Source organism: Cervus canadensis, chromosome 31 (genome assembly GCF_019320065.1).
Source record: "Cervus canadensis isolate Bull #8, Minnesota chromosome 31, ASM1932006v1, whole genome shotgun sequence".
Lineage (NCBI taxonomy): Eukaryota > Metazoa > Chordata > Mammalia > Artiodactyla > Cervidae > Cervus > Cervus canadensis.
The window spans coordinates 6,825,560-6,845,413 of NC_057416.1; the positions used below are offsets into that span (position 1 = coordinate 6,825,560).

At 36.4% G+C, this 19,854-nt stretch overlaps 1 protein-coding gene across 4 annotated transcripts in view; it reads left to right on the forward strand.

Annotated features, from left to right (window-relative positions):
• WDR17 (WD repeat domain 17) overlaps nt 1-19,854 on the forward strand; it is a 65,117-nt gene that overhangs the window by 12,958 nt on the left and 32,305 nt on the right. For all 4 annotated transcript variants that reach the window (XR_006266856.1, XM_043454501.1, XM_043454502.1 and 1 more), the window contains 8 exons: nt 5,231-5,359; nt 6,653-6,836; nt 8,150-8,380; nt 11,624-11,875; nt 13,766-13,888; nt 15,299-15,483; nt 17,643-17,811; nt 19,701-19,792. Coding sequence is in view for 3 of the 4 variants with exons in the window: in XM_043454501.1 (XP_043310436.1) it covers nt 5,231-5,359; nt 6,653-6,836; nt 8,150-8,380; nt 11,624-11,875; nt 13,766-13,888; nt 15,299-15,483; nt 17,643-17,811; nt 19,701-19,792 (1,365 nt within the window). In the remaining variant the exon portion in view is untranslated. The remainder of the gene's footprint in view (nt 1-5,230; nt 5,360-6,652; nt 6,837-8,149; nt 8,381-11,623; nt 11,876-13,765; nt 13,889-15,298; nt 15,484-17,642; nt 17,812-19,700; nt 19,793-19,854) is intronic.

Here is a 19,854-nt window from a genome sequence, read left to right on the forward strand (position 1 = left end):
CCTTTTTTTGTGTTGTGTATTTTAAATGTAATAACAGTGCATTTCGGATGTTCAGACAGAAGGCTCTTTTTCAAGTGTAGACTGTATATTCCTCTGTGGAAAAGAAAGGGGATGATAGTCTAATTGTGGGGGTGGGGGGGAGTGGCTGATTTTTAAAAAATGTTTTTTTTTTTTTTACTAAAATTATGTGTTCTTTTATAGTGATTTTTAAGGCAGCTCATGGAGATTTTGTGAAGATTCAAAATCTTTCTCTCCACCATAACTCCAGTCTGCCCTTTAATACACTGTTGGCCTTTATTAGTGAATTTCTTGTTCTGAGACATCTTAAAAGAATAACCTGTTCTCATACATAGATGTAATTCAACCCTCAAATTGCCATATCCTTTTCATGAGTTTGAGCTTTTCTTGGGTCAAGTTTTAATCTGTTCTTATACGGACTTAGATGACAATGAAACATCTTACTCATTATAATGAAAATTGAAACATAATTATTTAATTTCTTCTAAAATTCCACCATATAGTTTTTCAGATGATATGTATGTGCATATATACCCTATATAATGAGCATTCAGCATGCCGTATTTTTCCATAGTTGTTTTTTTAATATTTACTGGAAAAGATAAGTTGGTTTTTAAGTAAAAAAATTATAATTTAGAAATGAGTGTTTGAGAAATCACATACAAATATGAGTTTTATCTTAACATCAGTAAATTGACCTTTATGCTTTGATATAAAATATCAAAGATATTTATATATTTGACATAAAATATAGCTTTTGATAGGAAATATGTATGATATAAATGTATATTCAATGTCAAACATATATTTGGTATAAATATATTTGATATGAAATATAGACATATATGATGTAATATATATGTCAAAATATATTTGATGTGAATATATATTCAATGTCAAATGCATGTATTTGGTATAAATATATTTGATATAAGATAGCAAATATATTTGACTTGCTATATAAATTTGATACAGTTAATATTTATAGCATATGTATATATTTCTACAAACACGGCACATGTATATGCACTGGGTTTTAACTTAGTTTTATAACTATTTTTGGCAGTGTTGTAACTCTGAAAGTGAAAGTGAAGTCGCTCAGTTGTGTCCAACTCTTTGCGACCCCACCGACTGACTATAGCCTACCAGGCTCCTCTGTCCATGGGATTTTCCTCTAGCTGAATTTAAATTTCATGGTTATGTTATATTGTAATCTTGCCTGTGCAGAGATGAGCTTTATTGTTATACAAATCTATTTCAGGTATATTCTTATAACTTGTGTTTTTGCATTTTATACACTTAACCCTTCACTGTAATTACAATGTATGTGTCGTGTGTTTCATCCAAGACTGAAACAAAAAATAGAACTTAGGTTGAAAAAATAAAAAATAGTATTTCTGCAGGTCTGCAGTTGCCAGACTGCTGACATTGTCAGTTGCTTGTGAAGTGACAGCGCTCAGGCTTTCCTCCTGACTCCTTTGGAAACCCGCATTATCCGCGAACTGCACCTTAGTACTTCATCTTTACCATGCGTGTTTTGTTTCTGGGCCACAAAGACGGTGTCTTCTGAAACAGTAGATGTTTAAGATGGACATGGAAATACTTAGGTGGTTCACATAAAAATGAAACATACTCTTAAGTACAGATAAAAAGAGTACATAATATTTATCAGACATATAAAATTACCTGTCACATACATTTGAAGTATATTGGATTACCTATATGTGTGATGTGTTTTGTAGGATTTATATTTAAAATATAAATGTGTGTTTTGAAATGGGCCTTCAGTTGAATGTATTCTATTTTCAGTGATCCACAATAATTAACTGTCTACCCTTTCATGCTGACCATGATATCAAAAGCTTCTGGACACTTTGTCTCTTCAGCAGTTGTAGATATCACTTAATGAAAGTGATAAATATATATATATTATGATACTTTTGAAAAATAACAAAGAAGTTTCAAATACTAGCAGTTTAAATACATAATTTAGATTTGTAGATGTGATAGTATTCATATCTTTAATAATGCATGATTTTTAGTATCTCATTCAAAAACCCTAATTTTTTAAAGAAGCTGCCATTTTGCTTTTTCCTGTTTATTATTTTAATGGCTGGTTTGGGAAAGTTCTTCAACTCTGAATTCTAAAGGATTTAAGTTGTTGGACTATAATAAGACCTGTAAAAGCTGCCCAGGAACATACCACAGCAGACCCAATTGTATGAAAATAGTGAAATGTTTATATTACCTGAATTTAGGAACTACAAAGAAGTAAATCAAGATACATGATAAAGCAAAAATACACTAGCATGGATTTAGAAGTTTATTTTTTTTAAATAAAGAGTTAGCGGAAGGACTTAATAGTTTCTAGTTTGGCACATGAGGAGCTCAGAAGTCCTCACTGTGGCCTAAAACAAAAGAAAACAATGAGAACTGAAAAATCCACAACTCATTGTTAGATTCCTAAGAGATTTGAAGTCACCAGGCCAACTGCTGCTCCCAAATTGGAGAGACAGGCTTATGGGGAGAAGCGCAGTGGGCCAGAGCAGAAACCCACCCGCAGAAACCTCCGTGGGAACCAGGGTCAGGATGGAGAACCTCAGCGGTAATTGGTGACTTCCTGGAGGCTCGTGTATCAAGTCGCAGAGTGAAAAACTCCCTGGGGACCCAGTAATAAGGAGGCCTCCAGCCTTTTCTGAGTTTTGTCTCCAGGACTTTCACTGGGTTTTCACAGTAAATACCAGAGAAAGAATCCTGCATGCTTCTGGCAAGGGGAGAGGAAAAGGAATTGTTTTGAAATATGTCAGAGCATCCTTCTTCTTAACAAGGCTGCTCTGTTTTACCAGAGCCTGATCTGCAGAGATTATGTCTGCACCCAACGTGTCTGGGAGAAGGGAAAGAACCAGCCCCTGCTAACCATCCTGTCCCACCTAGGGGAAGAAAATCTCCAAGAGTACTGGTGAAATTCCCACTCCACGGGCATGGACTTGTTGGAAGACAGAGAACTAGTTATAATCATGGGACTGCACAGTCATCTTAACATCACAACACTGAAAACCTGTTTCTGGCCACAGTTCTTTTAGGCAGTGACATCATGTCTTCCTGTCAACAAAAAATTACACGCACACTAAAAGGCAAAAAAAGAAAAAGCACAGTTGAAAGAGATTAACTAAGGATTGGCACCAAAGTCAGATACGGCAGGGATGTTCATCTGTGTCCAGCTATTATAGTTGGAGACCTTAATACTGCTCTGTCAGAACAGATCTAATAGACACAAAATTAGTAGAGACATAGTTGAACTCAACAACACCTTCAAGCAACTGGATGTAATTTGATGTCTATCAGCTATTTCATCTCTCACCAGCAAATTACACATTCTTGTCAAACTTACATGGGAGATTGACAGAACAGACCATGTTCTGGACCAAAATCACACCTTAACAAATTTAAAAGTATAGAAATAATAGTGTCTGCTCTGAGACAATGGAACTAAACTAGATATCAGTAACAGAGAGCTGGAAAGTCCCCAAGTACTTAGAGATTAGACAACACTATTCTAAATAACATAAGGATCAAAGAAGAATTCTCAGGAGAAATTAAAAATCATTTTGAACTAAGTGAAACTGAAAGTACAACTTAAGGAAATTTATGGGAGGCAGGAAAAGGAGGGCTTGGAGGGAAATTTATTACATTGAATGCATTTATTAGAAAAAAAAGGAAGCTCCAAAATCAATCATCTCAGCTTCTGCCTTAGAAGACTAGAAAAGGAAGAACAAATTGAATCCAAAGTAAGCAGAATATAAGAAATAATTAGAGCAGAAAATAAAAGGCTAAGAGACTTGAAAAGACATCTCACTGAAGATGATAGACATGCAAGCTTATGGAAAGATGTCCAACATTACAGATTATTAAGGGAATTGCAGATTAAAGCAACAGTAAAAGGCTGCTACATGCCTCTTAGACTGGCCCATCTAAACCATCTCACCACTAACTTTGGTGAGAAGTTGAAGAGAAGGTGAAGTAGCAGAAACTCTCATTTTTGTCTGTTGGGAATGCAGAATGGTGCAGACAGTCTTAATGTTTCTTTTCCAAATATAAACTCAAAATTTGTTTACACACAAACCTTACATCCCAAGAATAAACTATAAAAGCCTATTTAATTCACATGTAGTTGAAATAATGTATATTTTCAGTGAAAAGTAATATTGCTGTAACATTGTGAAAGGGGAAAAAGTGTGTATTTTTTTTTTTTTATTTATCAAGAATGCTCAGTGTCATTAGGGGAGGAAGAAACCAGGTATTTGTAGCAGCCTCTTATACTTGTAAGCTCTCAAAAGCACAATTTTTTTATCATGCTAATGTTCACTGCAGATCATTTACTTTTTTGAGAAATGTATCACTAGTTCCACTCAGATAAGGGAATTTAATAGGGTGAAGAAAGAAAAAATCGGAGTGGAAAAAAGAGATCTTTTCAGGAAGTGGAACTATGAAATAGAAGAGATATAAAGAAGAAAGTAGTTTTTTAAATAAATGAGAGTTAACATAACTGACTCTGGGATTTACTCTAAAATCCTCTGCCCTGCCATTTGAATGATGTATATTCTGTAATTTCCACTTTCCTTCTGTCCCCTCTTCACAGTGAAGACTACTGGTAACCCAGCTTGTGTTCCTGCCTTATGTACCTCAGATAGTGTTTGTAAGGATGCTAAAGGCAATGTGAAACTCAAGTTCTGAGACAGAGAATACTCCCAGTACTGTGTTGGCTCACAGTGTTTTACATTTGAACTTGCTGCCTTGAATGAATTGTATGAATGAATGTATTTAAAAATTGGTACATTTACATGAAATTCTGGGCATTTCTGTCTCTTTGGGAAGGGTCAGTGGTACTAGACCCTTTGGATAGGAATGTGCACTTTACGTTTCACTCTGACCCCTATCACTGCTGGTGGGATTCCCAGCCCGCGATCAAATGTCATTAGTCATTTATTTTATAATCTCACTTCCCTAATAGAAATGACCTGCCTTGATGTCTGTTGCTATTTGGAGATTTCAGCTCCCATTCTTTGAAAGCATACACTGAAATTAATAGTGCTAGTGGAAAATTTTTTCAGGGCATAGAGATAAGGATTTAGGAACATAGATAGAAAACAATGAAGAGGCGATTTATTGAATAATGGAGATGACCAGCCTTCCTCTGAATTTGCTTTTCAAGGTGAACATGTCCCAGGTAAGGCAGGTGGGACTGCTGGCCGCTGGGTGTCAGCCGTGGAACAGAGATGTGTGCGCTGCCAGTGGGGACAGGTTTGCATACTGTGCTACCCTGGCCATCTATGTTTATCAGGTAAAAGAATGCTGACTCTTTTCAATTTTCCATTTTCTCAGGTAAGATTAATATTTAATTAAGTTTGAAAAGCTGGTGAAATGCTATTAAAGTCTGCAGTTTCGTTAATAAAAATATTTAATTAACTCTTGATTTGCAATTCCTGAGTTCAGTTTTCTGCATTGTGCTCAAGAGCCCATGAGGGTTATTTTAAAGTCAGAGACGACCACTGACATGCAGAATGACTTCTTCATGCACTTGTATTTATAGACTCTTCCACTGAGTGGCTTTTATAGCAGTTTTTTCTATTAGATGCTTTGCATCTGTATTATCTACCATTGGTAACCTAAATCACTTACTACTTTAAAACTTGTAAACCTGTTCATCCCTACATGTACAGAAAATGCATTTATATCTTTAAACAGGCTTATGGTGTTGGGTGTAGGCGACTATGTTAGCAGTTAAGATTTTACTGCAAGTGTATGGTTAAAGAAAGACTGGTGGCATTAATAGATAATATAATAATGATTTGAAAAAGTATCATATAACACTGTGAGAGGTTCGTTATGTGTTCAAGGGAAAAACCAGGTTCAACAAAATGACAAATACAGTATATAACAGTATGTCATAAACATGTTAAAAATGATAGATGAATTGATCTACTAATTAATGGCACAATTACAAAGGAAATAGGGAAATTAGGCTATTCATTTTGTCCACTTGCATATAAAAACAACATAATGCCCTTTCCAAGAAGCAGTAACATAAAACAGGTCCAAATGATACCATTGCTCTGCAAACCTCGCATATCTTAATAATGCAATAATGAGCTGTTGGTTTACTTAATGTACATTTTTTTATTCAAATACAAGTTAAAAACTGCAGAAAAATTTTTTCAAGACCGAGGTATTTTTCCCTCATAAATAGATAGGGCTACAGAAAATATAATAAATCTCTGAATTATGCATACTTAAATGTACATTTATTTTTACTTGTTTTAAAATTGATATGTTTAATGTCAGTCCTCTCTTTTTATTTTTTTTTTTCAGGAATGGTCCTCTTTTTTTTAATTTATTTTTATTAGTTGGAGGCTAATTACTTTACAATATTGTAGTGGTTGGGATTTTGTTCCATTGAATACATTTGAATTCACTTGAAACTAGACCAAATTGAGTTGAATTGAATTGTACTCATATCTTGTTATTAGGTACACTCATTTTCGTGTGTGCAGCTTTTAAAAAATAATGTGATTATTAATGGAAAGTGTATTACCTAAAAAGAAGCACTGATATGTTTTATTTATATTTTTTTTAGTTGGATCACCATTATAATGAATTCAAACTCCACGCAATTATGTCTGAACATAAGAAAACAATCACAGCTCTCTCTTGGTGTCCACATAATCCTGATCTGTTTGCAAGTGGCAGTGCTGATAATTTAGTGATCATTTGGAATGTTGCAGAACAAAAAGTCATTGCTAAACTTGACAATACGAAAGGTATATCTCTTAACTGGGATTTACTTCACTGAATGAAATATTTTTATTTCAATAAGCAAAATATTACACTTCCATAAGCTCAGGTTTTAAAGTAGTGTTTTCCAAGCTTTCTAATGAAAGTCTATGTAAGAAACACATTTCATGTCATGATTCATGGTTGTGTGTGTGCATGCTTACAAACCAAAACACAGTTTCATGAAATAATCAGACAGTACACTGATCAATTAAAAAACATAATCAACACCAGATAATTTGTTTAAATATAACATTAAAATTCAAAAATAAATATCAAAACAATATTTAGAGACAGTTTTCTCAGTGAGACAATTATAAGAGATTAATAATTAACCTTTGTATGTTGTCTTTTAGTTTTAAAAGGGGTTATATATACATCAGTGTATTTTCTTGCCCTAACATTCATGTGAAACAGGTGGTCAGCTAGTTTTAGTCAGATCCATTTTATAGATAAAGAAACGGGCTTAGGTAACGTGACTCATTTAATTTAAGGCAAAACTAAAATTTAAGTCTAAACTCCTGATAAGACTGTAGTTGTAGCATTAACTTTGGTTTGGTATTAAATGCGTATAGTAGCATTTAACTTTTCATACATTTAATCCTTACGCCTGCTATGCAAGAGACCTGGATTTGACCCCTGGGTTGGGAAGATCCCCGGGAGGAGGAAATGGCAACCCACTCCAGTATTCTTGTTTGGAAAATCCCACAGAGGAGCCTGGTGGTCTATAGTCAGTGGGGTCGCAAAGAGTCGGACGCAACTGAGAGAATAACACTTAACCCCAATTTATATTTAATATCCTTTAAAGCAGAAATTGTATCCCATACTAACTTGTACACCTGGATCACCTAAACTATGTCTTATGCACAAAAAAAACTCATTGTACGTTTTCATTGCTTACAGTAAGAATTCATTGCTTTAATATTGGGTTGGCCAAAAAGTTTGTTCCAGTTAGAAAAATCCAAATGAACTTTTGGGGCAATCCAATATATAGTTTCCTGAAAGAAAGAAAGAAAGAACTCTTAAGTTTCTTTGCGTATGTGAAGCATATGAGCATATGAGTAGTTTTAAACCAGAAACTAGGTATACTTTTTCATCATAGACGTACTCTCCGCATGTTCCTTGTAGTCTTTAGGATTACTTTATAAATTAAATTCCCAAGTAAGAGGTAATTTTTTTTTAAATAATGAACATAACCTTGTATTTTAGTTGTCTTGGAAGCGTAGGATGCAGATAATATTGAATGGCATGATCTTATGCCACATCTCTCTATTGTGTATCTGTATTGAATTTATTCCAGGGACACCTGCCTCTCTTAGCTGGTGCTGGAATGCTGGTGATGCTGTGGCGTTTGCTTCCCACAGAGGCCCGCTGTTCATCTGGACCATCTCAGGACCAGACAGTGGGGTAACTGTGCACAAAGATGCTCACAGCTTCCTGTCTGATATCTGCATATTCAGATGGCATACACAGAAAAAGGGGAAAGTTGCCTTTGGTCATATTGATGGAAGTCTGTCAATTTTTCAACCAGGTAAGAATTTTCTTTTAGTCAGATGTCTTCAATTTTATTTTTCTTATTAATATATGTAATTTCATGTTTACATGGCATACAAAGTTAACAGTATTTTAATTTTTAAATAATAGTTGTGCTTGGGCTTCCCAGGTGGCTCAGTGGTTAAGGATCCATCTGCAAATGCAGGAGATGGAGATTTGGTCCCTGGGTCGGGAAGATCCCCTAGAGAAAGAAGTGGCAACCTGTTCCAATATTCTTGCCTGGGGAATCACACGGACAGAGTTGCCTGGCGGGCTGCGGTCCATGGGGTTGCAAAAAGGTGGACACGACTGAGCACACACACACAGCACAATAGTTTGCAAATATTATCCAGTACTATGCCGATTCCAAATAACTCTTAGAAGTAAATTTTATTTGTAAGACATTTTAGTACATTTCACCATCTCTTAGGGACACAATTCAACCCGTAACAACCCCATACAGATTCCTTGACTTCATTATTCTGTAGGATGTTTAGCAATTAACGCGCACAGAACATTAGTATAGCCCTGTGGTGTGTTTTCCTTACATATGCGAGAGCTAATGGGTCATGAAGGAAGCCCTACTTTTCAGTTCTGACACTACATTCTAAATTGTGAGTTTGAAACTCTGAGACCATTAGCACCAACAGCATCAGGTCTTGTCCTGAGGGGTGGTCACCCTTCCCTTCTGAGTGACTGTCACCACAGATGGTTGTTTCTGTCCTCTGGGTTCTCAGAGCAGACTGTGATCTCAACCTCTCTGCTGTCCTGCTTTTATCTCTCTTGGAAGAAATAAATAATCATGGAGGACTGCCCACAATAGTGCAGTTCATCCATCATTTGGAAGCAGTGATTTTTAAACCCCGCTTAGTATGTTTGTGAATTTCTTTGTGTGTGTTGGGCAGGGGTGGGGTGGGACATCTTGGGAGGTGGTCCAGCTGAGGCTTCAAGCCTTCTGATCCCTTTCAGTCTGAAAAGCACCACTTTATTCTGTATTGGACTTCATGTAAAAATTCTCATATTACCATATGACCCAGCAATCCCACTTCTGGGCAAACACACCGAGGAAACCAGATCTGAAAGAGACACGTGCACCCCAATATTCATCACAGCAATGTTTATAATAGCCAGGACATGGAAGCAACCTAGATGCCCATCAGCAGACGAATGGATAAGGAAGCTGTGGTACATATACACCATGGAATATTACTCAGCCATTAAAAAGAATTCATTTGAATCAGTTCTAATGAGATGGATGAAACTGGAGCCCATTATACTGAATGAAGTAAGCCAGAAAGATAAAGACCAATACAGTATACTAACGCATATATATGGAATTTAGAAAGATGGTAACGATAACCCTAATATGCAAAACAGAAAAAGAGACACAGATGTACAGAACAGACTTTTGGACTCTGTGGGAGAAGGCGAGGGTGGGATGTTTCGAGAGAACAGCATCGAAACATGTATGTTATCAAGGGTGAAACAGATCACCAGCCCAGGTTGGATGCATGAGACAAGTGCTTGGGGCTGGTGCACTGGGAAGACCCAGAGGGATCGGGATGGGGAACACATGTAAATCCATGGCTGATTCATGTCAATGTATGGCAAAAACCACTACAATATTGTAAAGTAATTAGCCTCCAACTAATAAAAATAAATGGAAAAAAAATTCTCATATTAATAGGGGATTCTAGGGCCAAAAGAGGGAGAAGGCAATGGTACCCCACTCCAGTACTCTTGGCTGGAAAATCCCATGGATGGTGGAGCCTGGTGGGCTGCAGTCCATGGGGTTGCTAAGAGTCGGACACTTCTGAGTGTCTTCACTTTCACTTTCCACTTTCCTGCATCGGAGAAGGAAATGGCAACCCATTCTAGTGTTCTTGCCTGGAGAATCCCAGGGACGGGGGAGCCTGGTGGGCTGCTGTCTGTGGGGTCGCACAGAGTCGGACACGATTGAAGCGACTTAGCAGCAGCAGCAGGACCAAAAGAGGTGGAAAACTACTGCTTTAGCTATTTCAGGTTGTATCCTTAGACAAAACCAGATCATTAGAAAATCTGTTTTCAAACTTCATAGTAGAAATGTTTTAATTAAATTGACTTTGGTATTATTCCAGGGATATGCACTAATCAAATTTTCATTGTTTCCTTTTGGAAATGTTGATGGCATAGTACCTACGTAATATTGCTTTTATAATCTGATATGTTGGAGGACAGTATGTAATGATGACGTTGCAGGAAGAGCTATGGTATCTTTCAATTATCGTATTTTTTGAGTAAGCACTTCTTTTAAAGTTTATGATACTTAGGAATAATTGGTACTTCTGTTAAGGTTGTAATCTCTAAACTTAGCTGTTTCACTGCCTTTCTGTTGCAAACGAGAGGAACATTTAATTGCAGTTCCCATGTGGTATGTCAGCAAAAGCCTTTTTTTCGTTATCACCAGTGTGTATATAATTTGGAAGAAATAAGAGGATTGTTTGCTGGTCCTTTTCTTCACTTAATTTCATTTGTTTCATCTCCCTGTTTTTCTGGCTGCCTGTTTGTTCTGGTAGCCAGGAGTGAATTACGATGTGACAAATGATAGTATGAATGAGGACAGATGACTGTAAATACTGGGATGCTGTTTATCATACACCCACTTCAAGGCAATTAACTCATTTACTCTTAAAAAAAAAGACCTCTGGTATCGTCGTGTTCTCTACCATAGAATAAAAAAGTGAGCACACAGATATTCAGTGTCTTGGGACTAGGATTTGGACCCAGGCAGCCCTCCAGAGCCTGTGCTTTCAATCAGAACACAATATTCTTCCTGTTGGTGAGCACCTCCCTACCCCTTTGCTATTGTAACTTAATGAAATTGTAATTGTTGACAAGATCATGTGGGTTATTTTTCCACTTTTTTTTCCTAACAGCTTCTCAGTAGCAAATAGAAAGATATCCAGGATACTGGGGATTGCCTAAGCAAAGCCGTTCTGTCCAGCTGCATCCTTGGTTGTTTGGTTGTTAAGTCGTGTCTGACTCTGCAACCCCATGGACTGCGGCTTCCCTGTCATCCTTCGGACAAACTCTTAATTCCCCTGCATCCACGTGTCAGTTATGACTTCCACATAGAAATGCCAGACCTGTATTCCCAGGACTCTCGGGATCAGTGGTCTGCAAAGAGGAAGTTCAAATGATCTCAGCTGTTAGTCTTATTTTGGAAATTTTGTTGAAAATCATGTTCCTTCCATTTGAATAGGTAATAAAAGCCAGAAGCATGTGCTGAGACCTGAATCTCTTGAAGGGACAGACGAAGAGGATCCCGTGTCGGCCCTGGAGTGGGACCCGCTCTCTACTGACTATCTGCTCGTGGCTAATTTGCATCATGGACTTCGCCTGGTGGATTCCGAGTCACTTTGTTGCATCACGACCTTCAGTTTGCCCAGTGCCGCGGCGTCCGTGCAGTGTCTGGCCTGGGTTCCCAGTGCTCCTGGGATGTTCGTAACAGGAGGTAACTTTGCCTCGTTCCCCAGAGCTTCACATATGTGCATGTTCTTTAATTGAGTCAGGGAAATTGTACTCTTTTATTGACTGATTTTGTGTAAGACATTAATATCTCAAATATTATCATTTTTTACAGTAAATACCAAGTTTACTTTTATTTCTATTGTGTATCATTAACATAATGACAAATAAAAATGAAAAGAATGCTCAGTTTTCCAGGTTTCTGGTAAAAATCATAATATGTCAGGTGTGTACACATGTGTGTGCATGTCTGGGTTTGTGTTTATACAAAAGGGAACAGCAGTTCAGTCTCAGCCATGGCTGGATGACAATCAAAGTACTGGCTAGAAAAACAAGTTATATGAATGAGAGGTCGCTTAGCTTCACTGATAGTTTTGAGTCATGTTTTCCTAATTATAAGACAGTCAGCAAAGCTAAGAAGTGATGGAGGATGAGAAGATGAGGAATTTAAAATAGTCATTAGGAGTTAACTATGTGAGTGACTTACCACTCACATAGGTTCAGAGAAACCGAGTACTTTCAGTATTTCAGCAAATACTGCCCATATTTGCTAAGTCTAAAATAAAAGACAAAAGAGTCTTTATCCTTTCAACAGCTTTAAAAGAAGTCTTTATTTTTTAAGTACTTTAACTACACACGGAAGTAGACAGATTCTTTTATATATGTTAATTGACTTATATAATATATATTATATATTATATAATATATATATATATTGTGCACACGATATAATTAATGATAGATATGGGAATTGTATTTTTATGTATTATTATTACTGTCCTTATTATTGAGATGAAATTCACTTATCATAAAAATCACCAAGTTAAAGCTTACAGTTTAGTGGTTCCTGTGTTCACAGCATTGTACAACTGTTACCACCATTTACCTCCAGAATCTTTCCTCATCCCCCTGGTAGACTCTGTACCCATCAACAGTCAGTCTCCATGACCCCCAGTGCACTCCCTAGTCACATATGTATGTACATTAGCCAGTCATCTGCTTTCTGTCTCTGTGATTTGCGTATTCTAGATTCACAGAAATTGAATCATTCAGTGTGTGGCCTTTTATGTCTGGCTTCTCTGATTTAACATCAGGTTTTCAGGATTCATCCGTGATGTAGTGTGGATGAGTCCTCATTCCTTTATACAGATGGATAATGTTCCATTGTATGGATATGCCAAATTTTGTTCCTCCATTAATCAGTTGATAGACACTTAGATGGTTTCCACTTTTGTGCTGTTACGAATGATGCTCTTGTGAACTTGTGTGTGCGGGCTTTATGTAGACATGTCTGTAATTCAGTTGGGTGTGGATGCAGGAGAGCAGTTGTTGGGTCATATGGTAATTCTGCATTTAATCAGTTGAGGAACTGCCAGTCTTGTTTCTGGAGTAACTTATTAAGGTGGGAATTTTGGAAGCCGGGGGTTTTCTAGTTACTCTTCAGGCATATCAGCTAGTCCTTGTTTGGCTGCAGGTGAGCAAGGAAGCAGTTTACAAACATTTCAGAAGAGGAGGGATTGTTAATGGCAGGGGTAGGAAGTTTTCTGTGACTGGCTTTCCTAGAGCACATTGTCACTGGGTGCTTTTTTGTGATAAAATCGTCATAACTGTCTTTTCTGGGTGAAGCTGCAAAAGCAAGCAGCCTCTCAGCTTAGAAGGCAATTTGGAACAGAAAAAAAATAGCAAAACCTGCCAAAAATTTAAGGGATGAGTATCATTTCAGCTGCTTCTTTGTATTATTATATAATATTGTGTGAAGAATGTCGGTAAGTGGTGTTAAAAATCTGGCAAGTTGAAATTTTGTTATTACTTTTATATCAGCATTTTATGTTTCAAATAAAATGTGCTAAGAATGCTTTTCTTTTGATCTGACTAGATTCCCAAGTGGGTGTTTTACGCATTTGGAATGTTTCTAGAACAACACCTGTTGATAATTTTAAATTAAAGAAAACAGGATTTCACTGCTTACATGTGCTGAATTCTCCTCCAAGGAAAAAATGTAAGTAAAAATCTTAAAATTTAATATTTAAAAATATCATATTTGCTGCTATCAAATAAAATCATATAATGATATAAATATAGCAAATACTGGATGCTACTGAAAAGCAAATTTTTAAAAACGGCCCTTGATAATATGTGTGCTAAAGATACCATCAAAGCCACGCATTATCTAATATTGCTAAATTGAAAATATTTAGAGCAAAATTACATTTTTAAATGTTATTGAATGAGGATATTAAAATAATATTAAATTGTCTACATGGGGAAAATGAAACGATGATACTGGTGAAAATAAGAAATAGAGTGATAGGGTTAAGTAAAATTGCTCTGAATCAAAGAGAAAATATACTGGGAAATATTTATCTGTATTCCAGTGTGTAATTAATATAGATTGACCTAATAATTTACAGTGGTGTCATTATTTTAAATTATATTTACAAGAGCATATTTACATTCTAAGGGAGAGCTTTTTTGAAAGAAGACAAAATATGTGATAATCCAGTGATACCTGTATCAGATCTGACCTGCAGAATTTTAAGATAATAAATTTGTACTATTTAAGCTGCAAAAAAAAAAGAATATACAGAAAATGACTAAGCAAGGAGACTTTTATGCAAAGTTGGGGAAATGAAAGTCTATGAAAAGTAAACGTTGACAAAGAAGAAATTAAGATGCACATGTATGTCAGACAGTTTGATTGTTAATATAGGTGCTAAATTAAGTGAAAGTCGCACAAAGTGTCTGACTCTTTGTGACCCCATGGACTATACAGTCCATGGAATTCTGCAGGCCAGAATACTGGAGTGGGTAGCCTTTCCCTCCTCCAGGGGATCTTCCTAACCCAGGGATCGAACCCAGGTCTTCCGCATTGCAGGCAGATTCTTTACCAGCTGAGCCACAAGATAAAGTGAATCATAAATAATCTCGAAAATAGTTATTTTCATTGGATTGAAAATTTATGGAAGAGGGTTATTAGTTTTAAAAGAAAAAACTTCACATGTATGTTTGCATGTGTAGAGGAAGCAATAAGCTTTTATATCAGCATTTTGAAAGAAAATTCTGATTCCAAAATAATCATGTTGTGTTTTAATTTATGGGGCAGTAAGAAACTAAATATTCACCACATATTGTGATTCCTCACACTAATTTTTATTCATCTCGTTTCACCTGCACTCTATACACCTCTTTTCAAAATAATATCCCATTTTGTATATATATGTGTGTGTGCGTAGGCAGTTCTGCAAAAGTACACCTGTGGCAGAAAATCTGATCATTGCTTATTAAGAGTTTGCTGATACAAATTCTAGATAAAAGAAAACGAAGGAGCATCTATATAAATTAGGTCCTTTGACTTCATTCCAGCATGTGGGAAGCCACTGGCATTAGGGTTGATTATTTTCTTTCCTAGTTTCAAACCAGTCCCCAACCAAAAATCATTACACGTCCTCCACCAGTGAAGCAGTCCCACCCCCGACTCTGACGCAGAATCAAGCATTCTCTCTTCCTCCTGGTCACGCTGTATGCTGTTTCTTGGATGGTGGCGTTGGACTTTATGATATGGGAGCCAAGAAGTGGGATTTTCTTAGGGACTTGGTATGTCTGTGGTTTTTCTTTCTATTTATAATGCAATACTTATTTTGTGTATAAAGTGATACTTACTTTTACTTATGTATTAATATTGTCCTCAGATTATTTTTGTAGAGAGCCATACATTAGGAATTTATTTTGGTTGACTGAAACTTTTTAGAAAGGTGTCTAGAACTATTAAAAGTATTTAATTGTAAATATTGTAAACATTAAATTTCTTTTTTTTTTTTTTAAATTTTTTATTAGTTGGAGGCTAATTACTTCACAACATTTCAGTGGGTTTTGTCATACATTGATATGAATCAGCCATAGATTTACACGTATTCCCCATCCTGATCCCCACTCCCACCTCCCTCTCCACCCGATTCCTCTGGGTCTTCCCAGTGCACCAGGCCCGAGCACTTGTCTCATGCATCCCACCTGGGCTGGGGATCTGTTTCACCATAGATAGTATACATGCTGTTCTTTTGAAATATCCCACCCTCACCTTCTCCCACATAGTTCAATAGTCTGTTCTGTATTTCTGTGTCTCTTTTTCTGTTTTGCATATAGGGTTATCGTTACCATCTTTCTAAATTCCATATATATGCGTTAGTATGCTGTAATGTTCTTTATCTTTCTGGCTTACTTCACTCTGTATAATGGGCTCCAGTTTCATCCATCTCATTAGAACTGATTCAAATGAATTCTTTTTAATGGCTGAGTAATATTCCATGGTGTATATGTACCACAGCTTCCTTATCCATTCATCTGCTGATGGGCATCTAGGTTGCTTCCATGTCCTGGCTATCATAAGCAGTGCTGCAATGAACATTGGGGTGCATGTGTCTCTTTCAGATCTGGTTTCCTCAGTGTGTATGCCCAGAAGTGGGATTGCTGGGTCATATGGCAGTTCTATTTCCAGTTTTTTAAGAATCTCCACACTGTTTTCCATAGCGGCTGTACTAGCTTGCATTCCCACCAACAGTGTAAGAGGGTTCCCTTTTCTCCACACCCTCTCCAGCATTTATTGCTTGTAGACTTTTGGATAGCAGCCATCCTGACTGGCGTGTAATGGTACCTCATTGTGGTTTTGATTTGCATTTCTCTAATAATGAGTGATGTTGAGCATCTTTTCATGTGTTTGTTAGCCATCTGTATGTCTTCTTTGGAGAAATGTCTGTTTAGTTCTTTGGCCCATTTTTGAATTGGGTCATTTATTTTTCTGGAATTGAGCTTCAGGAGTTGCTCTGACTTCAGACTCTACTACAAAGCCACAGTCATCAAGACAGTATGGTACTGGCACAAAGACAGAAATAAAGATCAATGGAACAGAATAGAAAGCCCAGAGATAAATCCACGAACCTATGGACACCTTATCTTTGACAAAGGAGGCAAGGATATACAATGGAAAAAAGACAACCTCTTTAACAAGTGGTGCTGGGAAAACTGGTCAACCACTTGTAAAAGAATGAAACTAGAACACTTTCTAACACCATACACAAAAAGAAACTCAAAATGGATTAAAGATCTAAATGTAAGACCAGAAACTATAAAACTCCTAGAGGAGAACATAGGCAAAACACTCTCCGACATAAATCACAGCAAGATCCTCTATGACCCACCTCCCAGAATATTGGAAATACAAGCAAAACTAAACAAATGGGACCTAATGAAACTTAAAAGCTTTTGCACTACAAAGGAAACTATAAGTAAGGTGAAAAGACAGCCCTCAGATTGGGAGAAAATAATAGCAAATGAAGAAACAGACAAAGGATTAAATTTCTTTAAATAGTACTTTCTGCTTAGCTTATTGGGACTATTCTGCATTTGGCAGTGTTCCCATTATTGTTTGGGCCATGTTACCCTATGTGTAGTATCAGAAAATCATGTAGTTTCACTGTGTTTTGGAAGCAAAATGAGAAATAGAATGTTCTCTCAGGACGAAGGAGAAAGTCCATCTCTGCCAGTTACTCCAAGCTTTCTTGTTCTCATTCATGAAATGAACAAGGTTGGATTAAGCATTTTCTAAGGTTCATTTCTATTATTGAGTCATAATAATTCTGTGAGTCTACAAACTTCTGTTGTTACGATCATGAAGCCTCTGTGTCAAATAGAATACAACCCTGCTGAGAACTCACATTTTGCCTGGTTTTCTTCTGTGTTTTTTTATGCTGCGTTCCTAGGGTCATGTGGAAACTATTTTTGACTGCAAATTCAAGCCTGACAACCCCAATCTTTTAGCAACAGCTTCATTTGACGGCACCATAAAAGTCTGGGATATAAACACGTTGACTGCGGTATACACTTCCCCGGGGAACGAAGGGGTCATTTATTCCCTTTCATGGGCTCCAGGTAAGAACCTTTTTATTAAAATCAGGAGTACAGTGGAATGACTCTCATAACTTTTATGTTCGTCTGCATTATCTTCTGTCCTTCAGTGCTGTCTTGCTCCAAATGATTGTGGAGGCAAATTAGCATCAACATACGTGTTGGTGCAGTTTGGGGGGATTTAGAATGAGCTCCCTGAGCAGGCACTTTGATTTCTGGGCCCTTCTGTGTGGTGTAGTCACACAGAGAAGCCACAGTAAATCAGGGTGATACTGACCCATCTCATTTTAGCTGCATTTGTATAGATCTGCCTGTAAAGTGTTAGTCGCTCAGTCGTGTCTGGCCCCATGAGCCATAGCCCACCAGGCTCCGCAGTCCCTGGAATTCTCCAGGCAAGAATACTGGAGTGAGTTGCCATTCCTTTCTCCAGGGGATCTTCTCAACCCAGGGATCGAACCCAGGTTTCCCGCATTGCAGGCAGATTCTTTACTGTCTGAGCCACAAGGGAAGCCCTGTAAAGGTGTAATGTATTTTACATGATGGAAGTTTTCCTTAATATTTTCATGTGAATCAAACATATAAAAATAAAATATTTTTTTTTCCAAAAATTATGCTACCTGTCTTTCCCTGGTGCATCTGTTTTGTGAACAAGAGTGATCATCAGTTTGATTATGAGCATGTGATTTTGTATAAACTCCACTTTTGTAATATTGAAGGATTTTTTGCGATACAAAGGTCTTTTCTTGGACTCAGTATGATGGAACCTTTATACTTTCCTATCCTTAAAAAGAGAAGAGATGTCCTATGAAACCGCTGGCATTTTCTCCCAAAACATTAAATTTTCCTGTAATGAATAACTTTACAAACTAAACTGAGTTTTTCACTTTAAAAAGTATGTAGAATGTTTTACTTATTTGTTCTAATACTAATATATGAATTAAAAACTGACTTATAGCCAGTATATAGCTTATTTTTTAGCTTATCTCCTCATTCACATAAATTTTTAGCCCTGAATATATATATATATATAGTTTTTAAAGGGTTTGATGTCTTCAGAAGAGACTTCTATTTTCTTTTCCCTATTTTTAGAGAAGAATCACAGGAAAATTTTTAGAGGTGCAAATAAATGTGAAAACTTTTCCCCAGTAATTTTAGAGCCCCAACAGGGTAGCAGAATGAAAATCCTAGAAAAACTGGTGAGGATTATTTTTTAAAGTACTTACAGTCATTTATCACAAAATAATTCCTCTATATTTTTTCTCCTAGGTAGCAGGTAATAGCTGTTTTGTTTCTTCTAACGGAGAAAACCTCTTCTTTGATTGCCTTGTAACAAATTCAGAATCATCAACAAAATCAGTAATTTGATTTTCATAGATTTTTTTTCTTAAAAATAAAGAGCATTATGTTTTTGATGGAGAAAATGAATTTTTTCATGTGTCTTGCTTACAGAAATATTTACTTTCCTAACCATTAATAGATTACTAAAATTGTTAGATGGTCAGAAAAATGTAAATGCTGACTGGATATGTAATAATACTGAGGAATTATTGATAGTTTTTCTATTTGTGATTATACTAGTTTGATCACATTAATAAAAGAGATCCTGTATTTTAGACATCTGTCCTCAAGTGTTTATTGATGAAAGAACACAATGTTAGAGCTTTACTCCAAAAAATCCAGTAGGAGGCTATAGACGAAAATAAGATTGACCATACTTTGATAATTGCTGAACTTGTATGATATATTTATGCACTATACTTTCTGTCTGTACTTGAATGCAATTAATAATTTTCATTATTTAAAAAAAAACTTGAAGCACTTTGCAAACTCATCTTTTTCAAAAATTACATTTTTAAAAAGAATTGTATTTGTGGCAAACATTTCATATAATGTCTAACAAATTGTTTCCCAAGGTGATTTAAATTGTATTGCCGGAGCAACTTCCCGAAATGGTGCTTTTATTTGGGATATTAAAAAGGGCAAAATGGTACAACGATTTAATGAGGTAGGATGTATTTATTGCTAGCTAAATAATAGAATGTCTTATATGGCCTCATGTATTTTCAG